This window comes from Scomber japonicus, chromosome 7 (assembly GCF_027409825.1).
Source record: "Scomber japonicus isolate fScoJap1 chromosome 7, fScoJap1.pri, whole genome shotgun sequence".
Classification (NCBI taxonomy): Eukaryota; Metazoa; Chordata; class Actinopteri; order Scombriformes; family Scombridae; genus Scomber; species Scomber japonicus.
In genome coordinates this window covers 8,480,123-8,504,847 of record NC_070584.1, presented here as the reverse complement: position 1 = coordinate 8,504,847, position 24,725 = coordinate 8,480,123, and the positions used below count along the sequence as shown (strand labels likewise).

The following is a 24,725-nucleotide window of genomic DNA, read 5'->3' as shown; positions in this document are numbered from 1 at the left end:
TTTAATGGGATTTGTTGACAAGAAGAAAATATATATGATGTCACCAAGATGTTAATTCAATGCACCTATCATTTTTGAGGCTGTATTGTAGTTTGTAGTCTTTTTAATCAAATAATCATGACTTTTATGACTTTTATGTCATATGGCAATATCTGCAGATGACACACCAACAACTACTTGACGCCAATCACATCAGCAGCTAAGCAAGTGAACCATATTATCATTCAAACTGTGTGTGTTAGCTTCAATAGAACTCTTATCACCGCCTTTATAAATTGGCTTTCTATGCTGCACATTAAGGCGGAAAACTAGTTTAGTTTACTAAATTAGTTCTAAAAGTAAGGGAGAAAAGTCCCAAAGGTCATGATGACAAACAGCAAGGCAAAAAAAATATGCACTGACAAAGAGGAACAGTTTCTAGACAGGGTATTTCCTTAACAGCACATCAAATTCTGGCCTCAAAAATGAGCATTGAGTTGAAGCAGAAGCTCTTAGTTTTAAAACTGACACAAGCTTTATTAGACCGGGCGGTATTAACTTTAACGTAACTGCAATGTAAGGTGTTTCTGTTATTTTGTCCACCCCCGTATTTAAAGATAAGGTGTTTTTTACATGTTATAGTCACACTACAGGATTGTTTTCCCTTCATTCCGGTGTTAATCATGTGCACATTTCTCCGAATTGAATTATGGTTATATATCTCATCTCCTCACACACACTGCAGACACACTGCAGGCGTGTGCATTATACTCAACTAGTGAATGCTAGCAGACACACTACATTGACACATTTGCTGTAAATTCTGTTGAAAGTTAACACGGTTCCATCTTTCATTGTACAGGTTGAGTGGGCTCGACGTTCAAGTGGTTAGTTCAGTGGAAATGCCGTCCAGTGAAAAGTGTTGTGAATGCAGCTGACGTTTTGTTGTGCTTTGTGAATCCTAAGACCCTGGCGTAGACTATCCCAGTTTTATTTTTCTTCTTTAATAAGACAGGAGCTGTACAGAAGTGATAGTGGAATCCCTCAATTGCTGAAAAACATTCAAAATGTGAACCACAGACAGTGAAGACCGCATGTTTTATTTTCATGTTTTTTATGTAGAGTCATTTATTTGTTCTTTTACACTTTTTTTTCGTTCGCATCCCCGCGGTGCCGTTCGTCTCTGACGCGACACAACATCATTGTGTACTCACGTGGATTTGATGTAATGGGTTATTTATTTATTTATTTTCCAATCAATTAAGATTTTTTTTAATAAAGTCCTGGAAAAGACGTCATTTTCTTTATTTTATCATTCCTTTTCTCATGTTTCTTTTATGCCTTAATTCTCATCTTCAGCTCAGTCACTTTGTAGATGCTGGAGACGTGCAGCTTCCTTTTAACTGCTGTTTTAACTCTGCTATCTGAGCGGGACCAATACGGCAGCAACCACCTAACAGACAAAGAGAGACTGATCAGAGGAAAAAAAACAGAAGATACAGAAAATATGAACAGAGTAGAAAACAGTTCAATTTACCTATGAAAGCAGCTCCTTGCTTTTTCCATGTGTGACTCAGTTGAGGAATTGAAACTGATGTTTCCCCTGATGTTTGCCACCTTTGTATGAAAAAGAGAACATGAATCAGCAGAGATAGAGGAAGTATTCAAGTCATTTTTAACTGGTAATGCCACAGAGTACAAATATACAAGTTACAGTCCTGCCTTTAAAAACAAAACATCTATTATCAGTAAATGTGCTTCAAGTATGAAAGGTAAGAGTAGTATTATAAATGAGATTTTATTGAATCATTATTATTAATTATTTCATTAGTATGCAGCTTTTTAATGGTGAAAATACAGCAATATAATCTATAAAAATGCATCAAAACCTTAATCCACCATAACTTGTAACTAAAGTTTTTGATTCATTTATAGTGACTAGCAGTAAAAAGTCATATGAACTGGAAAAACACCAGTGAAGTACCTCAAAAACTGTACTAAAGTGGAGTATTTGAGCAAATGTACTTTCCATCACTGAGAGTCAGATACATATATGCAAGATTAGAAAAAACTTAAGATTTAAGCTTGCATATTTTAAAAAGTGTATATACACTCATGGATGAATTACTGAATGTCAAAAAGCAGGAATGTTCTAATACGTTTTTTTGCTCCTGATCATTTAAATATGTGTTCGTACTGAGTCTGATCTGATGTTTATTTTTATTCAATTTTTCTCCACATAACACAGCTGCACAGTACACACTGGAGTAAGTTCAAATGATTTGTCTGACAGCAGAATAGCTTTGTTGTAAGATTATATAACTTGCATCACAGGTTTCCTTTGATGGTTTTCTATCATAGTTTGTACAGTATGTGACAGTACTACTGTTATATCTGTGGAGAGCTTGTGTTAGCCTCATCCGTTGTGGCAGGAACCTTTATGAAAGATTTATAAAGCCTCTCTTTATCTCCAGGAGGAACAAAATACTTAAATTCAAGATCCAAAGAGTCTGTAAATGCCAAATGTTCTCACAATCTGTCCATGTGCATACAGTAATTAAAAGTTATTCTTCTCTTAACAGCAACACCTCTGAACAGGAGCAGGGTAAGTGGAATCAGGTTTTTTTAGTTTTCATGTGAAGTTGTTGCAGTTAGTTGCATGGTGAAAGTGTGTTGCTCCTGTGTTTGGCATGTCACGTCTGCTGATGAAAACTGTGGCTGTTGAAACCGTCACCTTGTCATTATAACTTCTAGACCACAGACTCACCCCTGCTCAGTGTCCCACTCCTCTCCACTGTTGGGGTAGACCACCCAGCACATGTCTGGACTCAGCAGTGACCTGGCAGAGTCCAGCAGTGGCTCCACCAATGTTGGAGGACAGCAGTTGACTCCTACAGCGACCAGCTGCTTGGATCTATTAGCAATCTGGACTGCATCTGTGAATGAGCTGCCGTCTGATATACACTTCCCATCCTGATGAAAAAATGAGAGATATTTTCATACTCTAATGGTTGACATTAATCATTCTGTCCATTAGCAATCAATACCTTACAAGAGAAGGAGAGCCAGGCTTTAGAGTTTGGGAATTCTCTGAGCAGCTCCACTAGAGCCTCAGCCTCTTTGATACTTGGGATTGTCTCAAAAGCAATGAGATCAGCTCCTGCTGCTGCCAAGCAGTCGACTTGTGGCCGATGCCAAACTTTTAACTCCTTGGAACAGACAAAAAGAAAAGACACATGGGATCAATTATCAGTTGATTCTAACAAATAAGTCAAGGCTTAGGTCATCAATCTGATGAGTAGCAGGAGAAATGCAATGTTTTTATCATCACATAGCAAAAAAAAAAGCTTTTTATGTAGCCAGTGTGATCAGCTGAGAGCCACTCACTTCAATACTCATCTGCTCTCCATAAGCCCCCGTGTACTCTGAACCGTTGTGCAGAGAGGCGCCATACGGGCCAACAGAGCCTGCCACCATGGGATACCTTTGCCCTTAAGACATTAACAAACAACACAATAAAACTGAATATTAGTTTACAGAGACACATGTCTACTCAGCTTCAAAAATATTTGAATAATTCCCTCATTCCCCAAAGTGCCGTATGCACAGTGGATTGTTACTCTACCTGTTGAGTGACTGTCAGAGACAAATCTCTCCACTGTCTCTTTGGCTACATGAACTCCAGACATCAGCAGCTCTCTGGCACATTCAGAGCTCACATCCAGGTGATTGATAAATCCTGAAATGCTTGCTTGGTATGTGGCTGTGGTGATAACATCAGCACCACTGAGGAGAAACCTATCAATAGATCACATCTATGAACTATGGTGAAAAAATAAATAAAGTTGTTTATCATTTATTTGTGTTCAATATACTGCATGGACATACCTGTAATGAGCATCTCTTATGAATTGGGGATTAGTATGTAAAAGCCTGGCGCTCCACAAAGGATCTCCCTGGATATGTGAAACAAACAAACTCAGACATGAGAATTTATTCTCATATTTTGTTTGCACTAATGTTAAGAAATATTCACATAAATTAATAGGTATTACATAAGGAAGCTATAACAGAGTAATAAAAGGCAACTAAGTTAGTTAGATGAACAGAGGGCCAATGGCTCCACTCAGTGGATTTACTGAGGCAGTAATCACATCAACTGCCAGCTGCAAAAGCATGGATCTGCACACTCCACTATATTACTGCCACACCACAAATGAATGTTTCCTTTTCTGTCAATCGTTAACAGCTGTCATTGATTGCTACCATGGAACCACAGCTACATTAATGTTACATTTGAGTCACAACGTTGTAGTTATCACTGTCTTAACAGAACGAATATACATAATTGTCATTGGTTGTAATTACATAATAAAAACAATCGGATGTGTTTAAACGTAATTATTTTCGCTCTTTTAAAAACCTGTAATTCGGCTCCTTGCGCCTCCAGCTCAGTTGCAAGTCCACCATCCAGTATCAGAGGTCCATTATCATTCACGTATTGTCGTAGAGTAGCAGAGGAACACATTGAGAACCAACTCCAGCCAGTCCCTCCTTGCTGTCACTGTTAACACCAAGCATGTAGCAGCCGTTTGTTGTTATTCCGGGTAAAAGAGAGGGTTCAAATGATGCGTTTAGAGCCGCTCGAAACTTTAAAAACTCCGATGATTCAGACCCCCACAACAACACTAGATGGCGCATGACACAATAACTTTTCAATAAGGTAGAGACTACGTGTGTAGTTGTATGTAAACGAATCCCAACTCATGAATCAGTCCGTTCATGTGTATTTCTACCATTTCTGCCCTGGAATGTAAAGTCACCACTTGAACAAAGCCAAGAGTGGCATGTCATGTATATAATGTTCCCTACTCACCAACTGTATTTTATATTTATGTATGTACATTAACTTAATAGCGTGGTGCTTCTGATGTGTTCAGACTACCTACTATTGTGTACTTATACTGTATGTTTATATTTCATGTTACATTTTTCGTCAAGGCTGAAGGTCGTTTTCTTTCTATAGCAATAACATGTACTCCCATGTACGTGTATGTGAATGCACCATGAACGCATCTCGGCTTGCAAACACAGTTACTATAGAAACGAAGCATAGCCCGGGAGAGCTAGTTTGCTAACTGAAAACAGCGTTGGGGCATGTAGATTGTGTTAATATGTCAAAAATGGTAAGTTAAAAATGTCCCTGTGTAATAACAATGATGCGAACACACTATTCATTAGTTTAACGAACCAAACAGACAATTGTTTGCTAAGTGCTAGCGTAACATACTAGTGCATGCTAGTGTTTGGTAAGCATAGCAGACACTAGCATAACAGTTAACGTTACCGACAAGCAGATAACGTTAATAAAATGGTTTTATTAATGTTGGCATTTTGTAGAAGCCAAGTAAAGTGATAGCTATGCTGAGACAGCTTTACAACAATCATTGTTAGTAGTGTAACTTTGTATCTCATGTGCAGTAGGTAGGCATTGACTAGCTAAAGCTGCTAACGTTAACTTTGTGTAGTGTCTGTAGTTTCTACGTTCACACGCTAGCTTTCCGGTGACGACATTTACCAGTATAACGAGTTTCATCAACATTGTTGTAACATTTATGTCCTTTTTTACGTTGTATGTTAAGTTAAGATGGGTGGTAAATAGCTTCAGTTTGTACCTTACGTGTATTAGCATTATGAGAGGGAGACACTGCGTTTAGACGGCCAATACATTTAGTTTTATTGTGAAGGAAACCACGTTTAAGAGTCTATTAAATAACGTTATTTTATTGCGAAGGAAACCACGTTTCAGAGCCTGTTAAATATCATTATCGTCAACAAAAAAATAGCAATAGGTTGTTGTAGTAAAATAAATTGCCAAATGCAAAATAGTCTCTTCTGATAATGTGTTTGATAACAATATTTCAATAATTAGAGACTGTACATAGAGCAACAGATAGGGGTTGTTTATTTTTCTGTGCCTATTCAGTCAGCATCACAGGTGCTAGAGCTTTTGTTATGTTTGTTTGTTTTGGTCAAGTTAACATTGGGAGAAGACAGGTAAGCACTGTGACAATGGTGTTCTCTCTCTCTCTCTCTCTCTCGCACACACACACACACACACACACACACACACACACACACACCTGGGGGAGAATGAAATCTTCCATTCATCTGGCATGTATGACTTTGGACTGTGTGGAGGAGACGAGTGCTCCCATGGTGACCGTCTACACAGAAAGTGCTCGAAGCCAAACACAGGCTGTTGCTATGAGTGCAAATAAATGTGCCGTCTCTTCAGCAAACTCAACCAAAGTCTGAACTAAACTGACAAATTCATTTGTGTCAATCTTTTGTATTTATTGGTGTCCATCATCTTTTAAACCCTCGTGGCTATAATCCTTTTTTTGTTTTTTTGGTTGACAAGATGAACAAAATCATATCTGTCATCACTCATGTTTTGATGCAAGCTAATAAGCCACCACTTTCAGTTTACTCTTACTTCTTACCCACCGGTCTACCATGTCCCCAGCCACAGCTATCTAAAAGATAGCAGGGATTTTAAACTTTCTTATATAAGTTACATTATTATTCTGTGGTTGTGCAAGTGAAGTTTGAGGGTTTTTTTTTTTTTTTTGCAAAGTAAACAACTTGCCATTCACTGTATTTCATAACCTAACTCAGGCATGTATCTCTACAAGTCTTAACAAGTTGATTTTTATAGCCAAAACAATAACTCAGAGGAAGGTTTGGAAACCTATTCAAAAATCTGTAACACTAAAGCACACATTGAAATATGTTAACAGTTACATAAATATGTGTGAGCTGTCATAAAATGGGTTGCAACATGCAAAACTGCGGATGTGGCCCTTAACATAATGGACTGAGGCGTGTACTGCAACAAATAAGGAGTGGTGGACATGGAAAAAAATGTTATTTAAACTTTAAACTTAAATTATTAGGACTCATACTAATCAGTGTTTTCCTTGTTCTCAATTAGTCTCAGTTTAAGTTCTTGCCCCCTCATTACTCTGATTTGATCTGTTCTTCTTCCTTATCAGGAGGATCGCTATGCCTTTCTTACGGAGTGGTATGACCCCACTGCAGCTCTCCTGCGGCGCTACCAACTGTTCTTCTATCCCAAAGATGGCTCAGTAGAAATGGTAAGCATTTACTGCTGCAGCTAAATATTCTTTGAATTTGACTGCTTCACCTTTCACAGTCCACTCATAAAGGCGCAGCCATTTTAAGTACATGATTATAAGCACTGTAGTACGAGCATTTGGAAAAATAAACCCTTCTATGGAAAGATCTGATTACATCTGTGTGGTATATCTCACAGAAATCATAAACTGAACCACTAGTGCATTTTGATACAAGTATTTCTTTTCATTTGCAGTTTGATGTAAAGAACCAGCGGATATTTTTGAGAAGGACCAAATACGACAACCTTCACCAAGAGGACCTGTTTGTAGGGAATCGTGTCAATGTGTTCTCACGGCAGCTTAATCTGATTGAATATGGAGATCAGTTCACAGCAAATAAACTTGGCAGCAAAAAAGAAAGGTATGACAGTCCACATTATCCTCTCCAGTTACATGCATCACGGCTTTACAGCACCTTGTAATCATAGCTCCTTTTTTTTAACATTATTTGCAGATGGGTGTTATATTTTTTGTGAAGAACTGCTCACATTTAATATACACATACACTTTTATCATAATTGAATGGAAGATTCAGTAAGAGGCTTAAGTATTTTCAGCAATTATACACTGATCAAGCTGCATTTGCAGTAAGATAGCTGTCAAACTGATTTCTATTCCAGTCAACTGCAAGGATAGCTTTGACTAAGTGGGTGACAACAAGCAAATTGATGAGACACAGTTTTGTTTTGTTTTGTTACTGTTATTTATGTTTAATTTTTTTGTCTCTGTTTTTACAGGACCCTCGCTCTGATAAAACCAGACGTAGTTACAAAGATCGGAGATGTCCTTGAATTGATATACTCCTCCAACCTCATTGTGACCAAAGCCAAAATGACAAAGCTTACATGGTAAGGTCAAAGCTTCACAGACAAGTGTCTAATAACAACGGCAGTCATACTATTGTAATGTATCAGACAAACTGTGGCCAGAGAGGGAGACACAGGCTGTTTGGTGCCAGTATTCACATAAACAGATGGATGGCTCTGCTCTCTCACAGTTATTAGGAGCATATGGCATGCCAAGAGGCAGAGAAGGATGGCATTTAATTAACTACACAACAGTTTTATCAGGTGCTCCATCACGGTGCAGTTAAATGATCAAACAAATTTCAGGCTCAGATATAGCAAAATTATTTGAAAGCATACAAAGGATTGGATTCTGGGCTGTAGGCAGTATTCAGAAATACCAGATTCCCCCAATGTACCTTCACCACTCTCAGAAAAGTTGACAAGCATAGTGTCTTTTATTATTTTTTAATTTTTCATATTTTATGTATTCATAGTCATACACTGAGTTACATGTATTGAGAAAAAAAAGAAGAGGATTTGTTGTGACCACTTAACCTCAACCCCTTGTATTTTACATGTGCTACTAACTAGATTAAGTTAGTAGTAGCAGTTCTGTCACAGAACTTCTTATAAACGTAACACAAATAACATTTCTATATGAAATTTTATTTTCTCTATAATTAGTGCCAGTTAACAAATATCTTTCCAGAAACTTTGAAATTATTATGAAATTATGGATCCATAAACTATGTGCCCCAGTATGGATGTCTAACTGCTATATCAAAGCCACACTGTTACTTCCACAACTGGTGGAAAATTACTGGGTCTAAAAATACTAGAATCTGCCTTAAAATGTGTATGTTTTTAACTGTGGAAGGGAAACTCCCTCCAGATTTCTAAAACATAATAATCTCGCCCTAAATCTTGTGGCCATGACCTCAGTGTCCTCTGTGGCGTCTCCATGCCTGAGTATAGTCCCCACTAGTGAGAGTTAGGAGATATATAGTAGTCAGTGGTAGAAAAACTGCTCCGATCCTTTACAGCAGTGTGAAAATACCTCGTTAACATGTTGAAATGAAACCTTGTCAGAAGTTTAGAGAGAAAAAACACTACTGGTTGGAGCTGTTAACAACTCATAGACATCTGAAATGTGATCCTGACTACGCACTGCTTTTTGTAAGACGTCATTTAAATCTGAAACGCTTTCAACTCAGACACTTTGCCTTTTCCCCCAAAAAGATCAAAGAAGCTAAAATCATACCATACACCCAGAAGCACCAATTCCACACAGTTCAACGTCGACTCTGGGAAGAACTGACAGAAAAGTCGTCGACTTCTGTAAATGTCTTTGACAGTTGTTTGGAGTTCACACTGAATGTTTGAGATAATCTGGCCACTCATTAACTCCATATTTTTTATGGTTTTCTTACATTACAGGAGCCAAGCAGCAGACTTTTATGTGGAACACCAGTCAAAGCCTTTCTTCAGGTGAGTGCCTGCAAATGATTTGTTGTGTGAGCCAACGTAGAAGCTTTCTGATTGCCAGCAGCTGTCATTAACAAATCTTGTGACGATGATCCCGATGACATTATGGTGACATTTGAAAAACATTTAGGGCATCTGACCCACTACTTGAAGCTATTCCATTTAAATGACTGTATTAATCGTGAGTTGCTCCATTTCGCAGTAACCTGGTGCAGTTTGTGTCCTCGGGCCCTGTGGTTGCCATGGAACTGATGGGTGATGAGGCCATGTCTATCTGGAGGAAGCTCCTGGGACCTGCAGACTCTGCTGTGGCGCGGAGGGAGGCACCGCAGTGTGTGCGTGCCCAGTTTGGAACAGATGGCATCAAAAATGTTGGGCATGGCTCTGACTCACTTGCTGCAGCAGCAAGAGTAAGACTAGTGTTATACATGCTCATATGTACCCTTTGCCCCACAATTCACATTCCCAGAGATGATCATCTACAGTGTTGTTTCCTATTTGTTTGTCTTATTAGGAGCTCGAATTTTTTTTCCCCTCTACAATTGGGATTGGCCCCTCTAATACAGCCATGTATACAGACTGCACATGTTGCATCATCAAACCTCATGCCATATCAGCAGGTAAGAAACATGTAAACTTACATTTTCAAACTAAACAAACAATTAGCTTCATTTTTCAGTTTAATTAATTTAGTTGAATTAAATAATTTGTTTATAAAATGGTTTCAATCCACAAAGTCTAATACTACAGTACTGAATCAGCAATAACTTTCTTGAAGGTTATAGTGTTGTTAACTTTTTGTTGAGACAGTTTCAGAGGAGTTGAATTTTAAAGTCATGTTGGAGGGTGTAGTTTTGTTCTGTTGAATTTTGTTGTGCTTCTAATATTTATATAACACCTCTCTAAATTATACATACATAAATGATGTAGGTGCAGTAGCAGCTGTTGTAAAAACAATACCACCAACCTCTATAGCGCCTGCTGTCCCTCCACCCCTGGCTGTAAACCTGTTTGTGTCACACAAAGGCACTACATGGTTACCACACTTGGCTTTGGATTTTTCCAAATCCCTGCCCTGATCCCTGTTCATGGAGCATGCCACTAGAGCTCTGACCTGTGAAATGTGAAAGTCTCTGGACAGAGCTGAAGTATGCACACAATCAGTTGTTGACCGATGAGAGCTAGTTGTTCTGGCCATATAAGCCCAAACACTGTTCATTAGAACAAGTACATCGTGGTCCCTTATGAATGAATTTGATAAGAATGAATCTTTACTGCTTGTCCTCAGTGGTAATTTGTTTGGTTTATGGTGTGGACACAGTGTTTGCTATTTTTAAAAACACTACGCCCTCTCATTTTTTCCAGACGAATAGCAGCAGAGTCAAATTGTGAGGCTGGGATGACATTTTGATAAGAAGATGCGTAGTATGAAATATGTATACATCAGAAACAGCAGATAGGAAGTCATAATTAAACAGACTCTGCAGAATTGATATCGTTAACAGCATTTGTATGTAAGAGCTCATAATATTCGACCCCCCAATGTCTCCTAACAAGATTAATAATCCACAGCCACGCTAGCAGCTCTGAGAGGCTTTATGAAAAGAAAAACAAACTGTCAGCCAGATAAACCAAAGTACTGGACAAATTCAAATTTTCACCTGATGATGGTGCTAAATGTAAAGACAGAAAATCACCAAAATTCACAAAGAGCATGAATGTCTGCACCATACTGCGTGGTAATCCATCCAATAGTTGTCCAGAGATTTCAGTCTGACTCATAAATATCAACCCAATTTCTAAAGAAAATCAGTGTTTGTGTAAATGTCACAGGGAAAATGTTACATGAAAAATTGTCTTTCAAACATAGTAAAAATAGCTTTATTGCACAGTGACATCTGAACACTTGTTTTAAACCTGTAAAGAAAATTCAATAGCCACAAACGTTCAGCATATATTTTTCTGACATACAGAGCTGTTCATGATATAGCTTCTCTTCTTTATGGTAAAACAGATGTATGTAAACATTTCTGCTACACACCTGTTTCAGTGGGGGAGTAGTGGCCTGGCAGCATAATAGGTATTTGCTTGCGACAGGCGTCATTTCATGCAGGCTGTGCTGTTTATTGACTGTTCTGTCACTGAGACATAATATGAAACCCTCCTGAACACAGAACTTACAGTACACCTGGTGACTAATCAAATATGTTGCCAGTGTCGGCCTAAACTACCCAACAAAATGAATTTGTGAGTACATTTGAGGCAGGAAACTTTCATTTATATCTACGATACTTTGTTTGAACAGTTATTTCCGAGGTGAAGGATTTTCAAAAGGCAGTGCTGCTCCTCCTTATAATTTGTTGATTGGTTTGGCTTCTGTCCACCGTTCATTTTCAGTCGATTTTTGCATCAGAATAGTCTTCTATGCACGCTCAAAGCTGTAAATGACATTGCTGTATTTAAGACCCCTGCTTCCCCCTGAGGAGCAGGTACTCTGTCTAGACTCAGCTTATGTGAGCAGGACCCTATCCAGAGTCAACCCACGCAAAGCTCCGGGCTCAGACAACATACCTGGCCAAGTGCTCAGGGACCGTGCTAACCAGCTGGCTGATGTCCTTGCGGATACCGTCAACACCTCTCCGAGTCAGGCTTTCATCCCCGCAGGCTTCAGAAAGACCACCATCATCCCAGTGCCAAAGAAGTCGACTGTGACACGTCTCAATGACTACCGCCCTGTGGCGCTGACTCCCATCATGATGAAGTGCTTTCGAGCAGCTAGTAATGAGACACATCAAATCCACCCTCCCCACCTCACTGGGCCCTCTCCAGTTTGCAAGGCGCTCCAATCAGCACCACAAACGACACCATTTCGACACCAGCCCCGTCTCCCCCGAATATTAGGGGCACTTATGTTAGAATGCTGTTCATTGACTTCAGTTAAGCATTCAACACAATCATCTTTCAGAAGCTGGCAGGGAAACTTTGCCTGCTGGGCTTCAACAGCTCCCTCTGTAATTGGATTTCAGACTTCCTGACAGAGAACGCAGAGAGAGCACATTGGCAACAGAACATCAGCCTCCATCACAAGAAGCACGGGCACAACCCAAGGCTGCATGCTCAGTCCACTGCCGCTCACGCTGCTCACCCACAACTGTTCTGCCAAGTCCAAATTCAGTCACGTCATCAAATTTGCTGATGATTACTTTTGGATGGTTACTTTTGTGTGTCACTATTTATATTTATATAGGATTCCACATTTTTTATTAAGCTCTTAATGTTCTTTTTATATTATCCTTAGTTATGACACACCTTGTAAAGGCAGTTTAGATATGAGAGCTACAAAATAATCATTGATTACATTTCTGAGATATCACTGCCGACAATGGTCCATGTGATAAATTAACGATATTGGCGGCATAGAGAACCAGAGCCATGCGTAATGGTTGTGTGCAGAGACAGTTAGTTGTTCTGCTGTTGTAGAACCTCACCGGTGAAACACATTTGGTGAAACAGCACTTTTTTCCCGTGTAGGCAGTGGATTGATATGAAAACAGTCGGTTCAGGGAGTGTCTTCGTCCATTTATGGCTAATTGTGGAAGTGGAAATGAGGTACATGCCTGTGCACCCATTTCCTCAATGACTGAGATTTATAAAGCAGAACCATGCGTATGCACGGCTTTATAAATCTGATGACAGTTATGTGTTTGCATATTTCTGGCTTTGTGCGCACACACACAGTTTTAGTCATGAATCTACACAGAGTTTTTCCATCTGGACCCTGGTCTCTCAACATCAATTTTGCACAGCAACGTCTCCACTTCCTGCAGAGACTGAAGAGAGCCGGTCTACTAGCACCCATCATAACCACCTCCTACAAGGTCACCCTGGAGAGCGTCCCAGTCGGCTGAATAACTGCTCGTTATGGAAATGCAGAGCATCGAAATGCAAAACCTGTTAAAGCAGAGTGAGAACAGCTGAGAAGATCGAAGGGATCTCTCTCCCCTACTCCATGCACTGCTCCCTCCCCACACCACTTGTTGGATCCCCCTAGGTGTAGGTATGGACTACACCTCTCTGCTCCTGCATTGGGCACCTCATGACTACCCTACACTGACACCTTAGACCATGCTATCATCACAGCTGTTCCTCTTATTTATACTATGTATAACTACCACTGATGTCACTGGTTAGGCATTATTTATATTATTGATGTTCTTATCATTCTTATAATTCAGTTGTGTTTTTATAGTCCATTTGTACTGCATTATTCATATTTATATTGTCATAATATTCACAGTTAAAAACTCTGAGATGATCTCACTGTTTTTATTCTGCTTCATTATCTGTTTTATTCTGTCAGTCATGGCTACACTTAAACCAAGCAGTCACGCTATGCCACAGATCTGCCTTTATAATTCAGTTTTTAGTTTTGTAATTGTACTTCTTCCTTTGTTGTATGATGTTTCGTGACTATTTTGTTTTGTGTTTTTTTGCGCCTTGGGCTGTAAAGGACATTTCGTTCTTGTAGCTTTGTGTGTGGATGAAGGACAAATAAACAAACTTGAACTTGAACTTGTAGAGACTGTTGAGTTATAGTAGCAAAAACTAAGCTCATTAGAATAATTCTGGCATTGTGAGGTGAAAATGTATGCTTTGCATCTTGTGCCGGTTTAGAATTGCATTGTTACAAAGACTGTTGTTTACCTTCGGACGTGAGGTGACACCTATGGTCTAAGCCAAGAATAGTAACTCGGTCTGAAGGGCTTGACCAGCTGTGCCCAAACTGGGACTGTCAGTCAGTTCAAAGACAAACTGTAACAAAAGCTTGCTTTGATTTCCCCTGAGGATTGCTTAAGAGGCTAATTTACGCTATGGCTACGTGTACAGGGCACAGCCAATCACAGCGGTGACAAAGGAAGTTGTGACTGAACATGCACTCAGACATGACTGGAATAGAGAAGCTTCTGTTGCCAGGCACCCAGAATAGGATCTCCTAGCAACAGCACCAGCTGCTTTTGGGAGCAGCGATCATAGGCAAGCTGTTTGCTGCTGCCTGTGGAGGGCACAGAGGACTCAGGAGGTGGTTACTTACCTAATACCCACCTAACTGGACTGTGACTGAGCGATTTCCCAAACAAGAGATGTAATTCATCATCACTCGGTGAAACACCTTGCCCAAACTGAGAGTTATGATTGCACTCAGTGGTATTAAGAATTAATGGAAAATGTAGACAAGTAGTATCCTGCCTGACGGGTACACAGGCTACTTTTTTATCAGGATGTCAGAGTGAGGCTGGCGCCCTCTTTCAATTATGTGTGTCTGCAGCAGTCTGACCTTCACTGTCAGTGTTGCACCTTTGTCACTGGCTGTACCATTTTTACAATAATGCTCTCCCACTATGACAAAAGGCACAGCTCTTTATCTTGCTTTCCAAAGTGTTGACTGTCTGTACAAAAATAATATCTCCTCTTTTTGCATAGACAGGACATCTGTAAGACAATCTCATTGTACTTTGTCCAAAGGAGACACCACAATCTGAGGTCATTGCAACATAAGATAACATTTATGTCTGAACGGTAGCATTATGATAGCTTTATAGCACATCCAATAATAGTAACTCAGGCTGTATGATAAGAATATGATGTGATCTAAATGGTTTCATTTCTACTGAGAGATTGTTTGGCTTTGATCACATTTAAGAGTTTATTGTAGCACTAAACACCTTAGTTATCAATTTGTGTAAACTTCTGGAAAAGCTCATAAAAGTGTACAGATATGAACAGCTTTGATTTGTTCACAGGCATGACTGGGAAGATCCTGAACTCCATATGTGCAGCTGGATTTGAAATCTCAGCTCTTCAGATGGTAAAAACTGAATTATTCTGTCTGTGTGCTTTGGTATCGCGTATGTCATACATTTTAAGTAATGGATCGCTGTGGTAAAAAGGAAAACAGCCCCCATCTTCTTAGGTAATTTAATTTTCGAACAAGCGCCCATATATCCCAGCGTTACTCATGTAGCCAGTGTGTGTGCAGTATTGACTCTGTCTGATCCAGCCTGACCCCATGATTGAACTCGGCGTCACTGCTGCAAACACTGACCTCTTACAGTCCATTCGTTTGGCTGCATATTCTGGGCTGTAGGACAAAAATAAATCAATCAAGGTTTTATCACTGTAACCACATGCTGAGCATGTTGTGCACGAATGGGAATAAAATATGTTTATATCACAAATTCATGCAGAGCCTTTTTTTAAACATATGATTTCATATCTTTGATGTTTTTAGCACATTAGTTAGTGTAATTTTATGGGAATTATGATGATGGTGGAGCTGTTGTCACAAATCAAAGCATACGCGCTAAGCTTGATTTCTCATATTTCATTTCCTGGATTGCAGCCTCCATATTCAATGTTTTTGTTGTGAATTATTCATTTTCGTGCTTGTTTTCTTGAGTAACAATAATAATAAATTATTTTCACAGTTCAACATGGACCGGGCAAATGCAGAAGAATTCTTTGAAGTGTACAGAGGTGTTGTCACAGAATATCCTGTGAGTATACGCACTACATTGTTGTGCCATCATAGCAAATACCTGCACCATAGCTGTATCACTCAATTGTTACTTGTGTTTATCAAAGTGCAAAGATTGTCTGATCTTTTGTAAGGATGTGGAGGAGTGAGAAAAAGACAGCAACCAAATGTTTCAAAGATCATGTGCTGTAACAGTGAGGAGTTGTTGTGTATTAACATTGTCAGTGTATTTTCCATGAGGTAAAATCAGTGCAGCTTTCTGATGAGTACGTTTGCTAGTGCCTCTCATAGGTATTGTTCACTGGTGATACACATATATATTTGCTAGAGGCATGATCTGTGTTTTAACTGTATATCACTCACTCCCTGCAGAGTATGGTGACTGAGCTCTGTTCTGGACCCTGCATGGTCCTAGAGATCCATGGCACAGACGCACCCAAGTCATTCAGAGAATTCTGTGGACCTGCTGATCCGGTGAGTCCAAGCATATTCATTTTGTCATAATGCTCTATAGAGAGGAGGGTCCTGGTGGCTGCAACAAGGACTACAACGCATCAAATGGCACCCATTAAAAGACTACAAAACCCATAGTCAGCAGGGCAGTGGTTGCTAGGGCTGAATGATATTGAAAAAATGTAGAATTCCTATTATTTTGACTGATATTGCAATTACGGTATGATAGAGTGAATGATAATATTTACATTATTATTATCATTCTCTATGAAAAATATATTTAATGGTTATGGTGTGATTTTTATGGGGATCATTACCAAATAAACACTTTAATATATGATGTGTAGGCCTGGACATCTCTGCAGCACAACAATACTTAATTTCAAATGTTATTTTGAAAATTGCAGTCAACCATATTGCGATTTTGATCAAAAATTTTGATAAATTGTTCAGCCCTTGTGGCTGCTGCCCGGCTGAACCAGATAAGCTTTGGAATTACCCCGTTACGATAAGACCAAATATACTGAATTTAAGTTGGAAAACAAGGTCTGACTGTCTTCATTTCCTGCACCCACTCCTCAAAAGCTCCCAACCCTTCAAGACATCACAAATAGATTAATTGGCAAAATAAAATGTCAAAACTTGGGTAAAAAATGTGATGGCAGTCAGTACATTATCTGTAAATGATTATCCATCCATCATCCTCCTACTCCTCCTCCTACCCCTCCTCTTCCTCCTCCTCCTCTGGAGTTTTTCAAATGCCCTTGTTGTCAAAGACAGACAGCAGAAAACGTGATCACATTACTGTGTGATGTTAGTCTGTTGAGAAGTTAACCTCTGCAGCTGGAAGCTAAAGCCATACGTGAATGAGGAGCCCAATATTTTAAATTTGAAGGGAGCCTAATATTTTATTTTTAAAAATGAATCACCTGAACAGTAAAATAATCCCACTGGCTTAGAAGAGTCTTAAATCTGACACACTGATGAATACCAGAGTGTTTTTTTTGGCCTTTGTTTGGTGTACATTGCAAAGAATTTGTGGCTTATGTGATTAGATAAAAGACTTGGCCCGTGAAATAAACTTGTGTGTGTGTGTGTGTGTGTGTGTGAGAGAGAGAGAGCTTGAACACCTGCATGTATGTGTTTGTGTGTTCCTGGATACTGTGAATCAGTGCTGCAGGGCTGTGCCAGTGCGTGATGTGAAATCTAATGATAAGACGCTCTGCTTGTTTACCACAAAAACCAAACAACTACACACCTGCACGATTTCATCACCAGTCTGGCAGCGGCCCATGACTCAGCTGTGCTTCCTCCAGTTCAGCTTGTTTATATCATTTTCATCCGCTTCAGTTTTTTCAAATTGAATGAATTTAACTCGTCTGTTTCGTATACAGTCCTCCAGGCATGTTACCGACATTACAGCCACAGAGCAGGAAAGGAGTTAGTTAATTGGCTAATGATTTCCAGGTCACATGATGCTACACTCCTGCTCAGTGATGCCGAAATAATTAAGCCTTTGCAACAGTCCTTTGTTATTTTATTAGTTATCATCTACAGATCTGACTCTGGTTTGGTTTGATATTATATCATTTATATCTGTCAAATGACCTGAAAGCAATACATGTTCATAGAAGAAAAATGAATCAATCAAACCATACTGGTGCAGTCTGTTAGTGCTTTCAGCCCAGTTGATCCAAGAGGGGTAGGAGGGGGGGGCAGCAGTGTCTTTTTAAATACACTGGGGGCAAATTGTACACACACTGTGGTGGCTTTAACAACAGGGCTAAGTCATGCTTTCTGAAAGCTGTGAGACTGGACAGGATTTTCACAAAATATGTTTTGAGCATGAGTTTGTTTTCACGTTCATCTGCTGAAAGTGGAAAGTTTCTCTGAGCTCATTAAAAAAAATCTGATTTAAAAGGGAAGGGCCTATTAGCGGGATTTGGAAGCCAATCCTGGTCCAAGGGCTTTAATAGAGATAGAAGATAATTTACCTTTTTTCTTTTGTGGAAAAACCAAATTGGGCAAAAATTATTATTCAAAGCAGAGTATTTTATATACATATAAAAACACTGCTGAACTGTGGGTATCAGGTTGTAATTCACAGCGGGCTCAGTAATCGTATAAAGAGAGACCAAGCGGGAGAGTAATTCTATGTAATATCTACTGTTAGGTTCTCAAATATATTAAATGCAGCTGAGGCTCATGTTGCTTCAGCTATCATTTGTCTTCAACCATCATTCTCCACTAAGGACTCTGTAACTTCTTTGATTGCCTCAGGCTCTGAAGACTAACAAGGACGTCAACCAGTTTCATCAGTCCACAACCTCAGGCTAACCTCTGTATTATCTGACAAATAACCTAAACATCACCACTCCTATTCCTCAGAGGAGCTCGGTCATCTGATACATGAGATAAGTGGACAGTCACAGCAGCGTGGAGATCTGGGAGAAGAAACATTGTAGACTGGATTGGTCTGTTAGAGGTCAGCTGATGGGGTCACCAACAGGGCATGTGTAGCTTAATGTGACATTATTCCACTAAGTACCAAAGTACGGTACATTTTCTTGTCAAATACAGCCTGTGAAGACATTCCAGACGTCATTATCAGGCCCACAGGTTTGACTGGTCAAACACTGACACTCCAGACTGTATGAAGAGGTCAGAGTGTCTATGAATAGTTAATATTGAGTTGTGTGTGGTAAGAATAGGCTATTGATTTATTCCAGTTGACTAATCAACAACACTAGTCTTGTGTGAATAAACACATGACTGTACAGCTGAATTAATGACCTCTAACACACTTTATCACATTACAGCTAGCACACAGATCAGTTTAATTACCGTATTTCTTTACAGAACGCAGCAAAAACATGCACTGAAATATATGATGCAAGATTTATGAAGGCTTTCACTAGGTGTTATATATCTTGCTCAAAAGGATCCTCATGTGTCTCACACCTCCACACCCTTAGCTGCCTTGCATTGCACTCACTCAGTCATGAGATTGTGCTCTGTCTTGTGATGTGTCCTGATATCAGAGTGGACAGACACAACGGTCCTCTGTTAGCCAGTCCTGACCCAGCCTGTACTCTCTGCCCTCTGCCATAGTGTTTCGTTTTGTCTCAGTCTCTAAATATACACTTCTCTCTTTTTTTTTTTTTTTTTTAAATCAGCAACCACAAGATTAGCGCACTCTGGACAGTGGAGGGCGAGGCCGTGTCATCACGCTTTGTCCTGTAGTAGACGATGAGTGTAAAAGATGATCCAACAGGCCTATAAATGTCCTGTTACATGAAGCTAAAGAGACTAGCTCTACATTATATTTGGTAAAAATACAAGCTTTGCCTATTGATTTTTTAACCTGCCTATGTAATGCTTTAATGGAAATTATATTAGCTGTCCCCGGTGGCAACTATAGCAGATTTACTGCTTTATTATAGCAGAAAAATGAAACTGAAATGGGCAGTAATGAGATTTTCTTTTTTTAACAAATAGTATATTATTGATTAAAGAGTGAAAAATCGTAATTGGATAACACTGGGTGAGATTACAGAGGAGATAAATTGACAGGCCTCCATAGTTATTTTGACATGTGGATAGTTTCCACAGAGCTGTAACTTTTGCATCATCGGGAGGCTTTTGTCTTCAGAGCAAGGCCGGCTCCATGCTTAATATTATGGCAACAGGCTCAGGATTTTCTTTTTTTTTTTCCTTATCTGGTCAATTGCGTAGGAAAAAAGAAAACAAAGGAGGATAGTGGCAGTGGCTGTTGTAGTAATAACAAAAAGAAAAAAGGGAGGATGACTGAGTAGAAACACAGAGAGTAAGATACCAACAAAGCAGCATTAATGATAAGATCAAACACCATGAGCCACAAGCTACAAGTTGGTTTAGGTTTGTTCTCTTGTGTCATTTAAATGAAACTCTGTGAACATACAAACAAGTGTGTCCGCTCTTGATTCTCACTCATACCATTTATCACAAGCTATGATTCTGAAATTTAATTACAAAATGTGTGAAAGTCACCTACTACAGTAGTTCAAAAAAGCAACATCTGTCAGAGGATTATTGTGCTGTTTAATTGTTCCAACGACTGATGTGAACCCTGTGATGTCTTCTTTTGTTAAGTGTGGTGATGTGATCACATGGGAAAGTCAACCAGTTGTTTTCATTAAGCTGTAGTTAAAAATAGGAGTGCGTGGTAGTATTTTCAATGTCCCCAGCTGCTGGTAGATGTCAAGTAGTGATAAGGAAGTTTGAGGAAATAGTACAGTTTTACATATTATTTAACTATTATTGTCACTATTGTAATATAGGACTAACCACTGTTGCAGCGATGTGTGTGGTGTGACAGAATCGTGTCCAGCGTCTCGGTCTCTTAGCTCCCTTCAGCTGGGTCGGGACGGTCAGCGGCGCGTGAAGGATCAGACGTGAGACTTTTTCGATTTCTGGACACTCATGTAACCGCCGGGTCACCCTTAGCCCCCGCCATGAATGTCCACAAAAGCCAGCAGCCATTACGTGAACATCAATCCAGCACACTATGGGACTCATTAAAATCAAATTAAAGTCAGACAGTAGGTCACTCATGGGTAACTAACGCAATTACAGAGAGCGGTGCTTTTGCGAAAGAATTATTTTATCACTAAGTAAATCTCTCCCCCCACTCCCCCCCCCCCCCCCCCCCCTTCTCCTTTTACCATCTTTGTGTGCAGCGTCATGTGGCATGGGACACAAAAACAACAAGGAAGATAGTTATACACAGGATATACTATATTTAGTTACATTACACACTCAATTCTACCCTTAAAAATGTAAAGCCACATTCAGAGTCCTGCTGTTCTTCTTAAGTAGAATTTCAGACTTTAACCATGTAGAATGACACCTATTAGACAGATGATGGAAATACAGTCATCCAACAGCCGACTAAATTCTCAATTTAGAGTCATCAAGAGTTTTAGGCAGGCGGCGTCACTGGACTGTGGTGACATTTGGTATATTTAATGGTTTAGCCAATGAAGGAAAGACAGTTTTACAATGTAGATAATATTGGAGTAGATAGAGCCATAACTTATTAATGTAAAATAAGACAATCTCACCTCACATCATTAATAATTACACCAACTTAATATGCAAAAACAGTTACTGGGCTTTAGTGGATGCTACAATAAATATATTTAGGTTTATGCCAATAACTATTTATACTATTGATTCATTGCATTACTATTATAGATTTACTTTTCTATCATTTTTTTGGTGTTACTGTCAAAATCTTTCTGCAGTTTTCTACATTTAAGTGTTGTAAGCTCTTCAGCAGCAGAATGACTAATACCCTATCTGACTAATATAACTGTTAACTTGAGAATCCAAAACCTACCACAGGTGTAACAGTGATGATTAAATGCTCTATAAACATTTTCTGGAAGATTAAATGTTAAATAACTGTGTAAAGTCAAACTGTGAAACACTTAATGTACCGTACTCCAGAACTAAAATAGATCCCAGCTGGCCCGTCCATTCCCAGGTGATGTGCAGGTTCCCATGGTCCTTGAACGTTTCCAGTTGTCGCTTCCAACATATTCTTCCCGTCGAAGTCATTTCAACGTTTTGTAGTGGCGTGCAATCATTTTAACTGGACGGACGTGGTTTTCGTCCAGGTTTTTGTTTTAAAAGACAATGAACAGCTTCGGGAAGAAGGCTAGGTTGATTTACTACCTTGAAGCTTGTTTCCTGCCTTTCCTGCGCGTTCTCATAAACCATTAGAGGGTAAAGAACCTGTCAAAAGGAAATGTCTCCCTGTCATAACACAGTATTATTCTTTTCTTTCCACAAAATGTGAGATAAAACAAAACCTTAGCTGGTGTCACGTGAATGTATTTGTATCTGGTTATTCAGTTGAATCTGTGATGAATGGGGAACATTTTAAGCTACAATGTCCTGACTGCTCATTACCTCTTCACCCCTGATTTGCTTTTTCCAAAGTATCAAGTTCTACATGAGAACTGTATGTTACATAATGTTTTCTTTCCATTTAGACTTAAAAGGCATCATGGCAAATTAATAATTCACATATTATCCTTCCCCTGATAGCCGGCCCTGTGGGAGGGTTACATTTCCTTGAGGCACAAAGTAGCAAAGGGCAAGTGAGCCGGCTCTGACCTTGGGAGTGTCTGATGTTGAAAGAAAACAGATTAAAACTCAATATAAAGCTGCTGCATGTAAAAACTGTGTGAGTAAAGGAGATGTAGAGTAGAACATAAAAATGTCTTCTTCCCCTATTTGTGAAGCGATAAAACATTGAAAGGGATGAATCATATTTGATTAGTTTTAGGAATGTACTAAACTGAATGTGGAAATTCAGTGGGAATGTAGTTGCTGCAGTCTGGAATAAATAATATAGACTCATCTTAATAGAACAGAGGGGAAAATATCAATATTGTAATATTATTGCAAAAAAGTGGATTCATTCAACATTTTTCTACATTATGAAACAGGCTCATCTATATTACACCATGTGGTGTGTATAAAGTTTGCTGACTGTCAGTGTTTTGTCACTTCCTCTACTGGATCACATGTGTGATTGCTGACTAACCACTCTGTCGGAGTAACATACAACAGTACAGGATGTGCAGTTAAAGAGCTACACCCTATTACCAGCACAAAGACCTGATAATTGGACAGAAAGTTGCTGTTTTAGGTCCCATGTTGTTTAAGGTTGAACTCAGCCTGACAGTTTAATGCTAATGAAATGATTAAATCAATGAATGAATGAATCACAATCAGTGGTTTTCACTTTCAATAAAAACTTGAAGTTTTCTTCTAACAGGAAATTGCTCAGCACCTCCGTCCCTCAACCCTGCGTGCTCTTTATGGTAAAGACAAAGTGAAAAACGCAGTTCACTGTACAGACCTCCCTGAAGACGGTGTCCTGGAGGTGGGTGTTACTTCAGACACACACACACACACACAAACACATTGTACTCTGCATATACTGTTCTGTCAAATACTCCCACATTATTCATTAGTGCAGTTCCTCTGATCCTACACACAGGTTTGCTCATTGTCTTCCCAGCACTTGCATAAATAACTACCTCGCGCTCAGCCAAGAACAAAACCCCCGACTCTGTGAAGCCGTGTCTTTAGACGAGTCTCATGACTCCGCTCTGTGGGCCGGGGCAACCTTAGATCACACTGGTTTTGAGGAGAACAAGACTGGCAGCGGAATTTGAAACAAAACCATTGTTTTGTAGGGAGTGGGTCTGACCCATCGAGCGTCATTGTTCAGGAAAACTCCTGATCTGTGGCCGGGACAAATGCCTCCTTGTTAACCATTAGCTGGTGACTGAATGAGCTGCCATTTTCCCAAGACTGGGAGAGTAGTAGCCAATAAAAAGGCTTGTGCAGAGGAGCATTTGCTCTGTGAACTTTCACAGTGTCACTATTCCGATATCTGAGACGGTGGACCGGCTGACACTTAACGTCACATTTAAATTGAGGATATGTTGTATGTATTTCAGGAGTCTTTTTTTCATGGGTATTTACTTTATGCTTTCTTTCACAGGTGCAGTATTTCTTCAAGATTTTGAACGGGTGAATGCAAACGAGAAGACACATTTAACCAAATTCAAAGACTTCACAGTTGTTCCATTTTTTTGTTTATTGTTTCAGCCTTATGCAGATTAAATAAAGTGACAAGAGCAGACTCCTGACAAGTGTTTTGATCTTCAACATTGAATTAAGTATGTTCACACCAACTAAACATCTTATTACACGGGATACTGCATTGCCTCTGATATTCTAACTTTTGACCAGCGACTTTGGTATTGGATTCATACATTACACTTTGAAAAAAAATGTACAACTGCATAAATATAAAATTCTTCCACCATGAAAATGGCTAAAACATTCAATAGTAAGTTGCATCACGTCATGTGATGTCTCCAGCAAAACAGATTTCAAAGCACTGAGTTGCCACTGTTTCCATGGAGGTGACAGACTTCTAGGCTGGACCCACAAAGCTCTACTCTACGAATTAAGAATGAACAGATGTAAGAGTATCAAACAGAAATGTCATCAAACCATATTCTACAGCTAAGGTGAACAACAAAGAAAAAGTGTACAAATGTATCCTTCCACAGTCAACTTGAACATCTCGGTAAAGTAACACACACACAAAAAAAAAAAGATTCCATGGAGCGCAGTCATTTACTCATACATGGGCCTTAAAGGTTCAGAGTACCATGCTAGTATTTCAGTTAGTCAGAGCACATTAACGCAAAC

At 39.3% G+C, this 24,725-nt stretch overlaps 2 protein-coding genes across 2 annotated transcripts; one reads left to right on the top strand and one right to left on the bottom strand.

Annotated features, from left to right (window-relative positions):
• Positions 1–25: 25 nt before the first annotated feature.
• zgc:172121 (uncharacterized protein LOC337599 homolog) lies at positions 26–4,540 on the bottom strand. Its single transcript, XM_053322881.1, has 8 exons — positions 4,403–4,540; positions 3,868–3,935; positions 3,605–3,777; positions 3,367–3,470; positions 3,027–3,188; positions 2,747–2,952; positions 1,517–1,596; positions 26–1,432 (listed from the first exon to the last, which is right to left on the bottom strand). The coding sequence occupies exons 1-8, from the start codon at positions 4,505–4,507 to the stop codon at positions 1,344–1,346; spliced, it is 987 nt and encodes a 328-aa protein (XP_053178856.1). The 5' UTR covers positions 4,508–4,540; the 3' UTR covers positions 26–1,343.
• A 530-nt stretch (positions 4,541–5,070) lies between these two features.
• nme7 (NME/NM23 family member 7) lies at positions 5,071–24,612 on the top strand. Its single transcript, XM_053322879.1, has 12 exons — positions 5,071–5,165; positions 7,038–7,139; positions 7,376–7,542; positions 7,919–8,029; positions 9,407–9,457; positions 9,657–9,864; positions 9,969–10,074; positions 15,256–15,320; positions 15,940–16,008; positions 16,362–16,463; positions 23,272–23,379; positions 24,007–24,612. Exons 1-12 carry the CDS (start codon positions 5,154–5,156, stop codon positions 24,037–24,039), a joined length of 1,134 nt encoding a protein of 377 aa, XP_053178854.1. The 5' UTR covers positions 5,071–5,153; the 3' UTR covers positions 24,040–24,612.
• Positions 24,613–24,725: the final 113 nt, after the last annotated feature.

Excerpts from the sequence above, each read along its gene's own strand:
- zgc:172121 (XM_053322881.1), bottom strand. The coding sequence starts at position 4,507 with ATGTGTTCCTCTGCTACTCTACGACAATACGTGAATGATAATGGACCT. Across the intron at positions 3,778-3,867 it reads ATAAGAGATGCTCATTACAG|GTTTCTCCTCAGTGGTGCTG; the intron begins GTATGTCCATGC and ends ATCTATTGATAG. Across the intron at positions 1,433-1,516 it reads GCAAGGAGCTGCTTTCATAG|GTGGTTGCTGCCGTATTGGT; the intron begins GTAAATTGAACT and ends TTTGTCTGTTAG.
- nme7 (XM_053322879.1), top strand. Across the intron at positions 15,321-15,939 it reads AAATCTCAGCTCTTCAGATG|TTCAACATGGACCGGGCAAA; the intron begins GTAAAAACTGAA and ends TTATTTTCACAG. Across the intron at positions 16,009-16,361 it reads GTGTTGTCACAGAATATCCT|AGTATGGTGACTGAGCTCTG; the intron begins GTGAGTATACGC and ends CACTCCCTGCAG.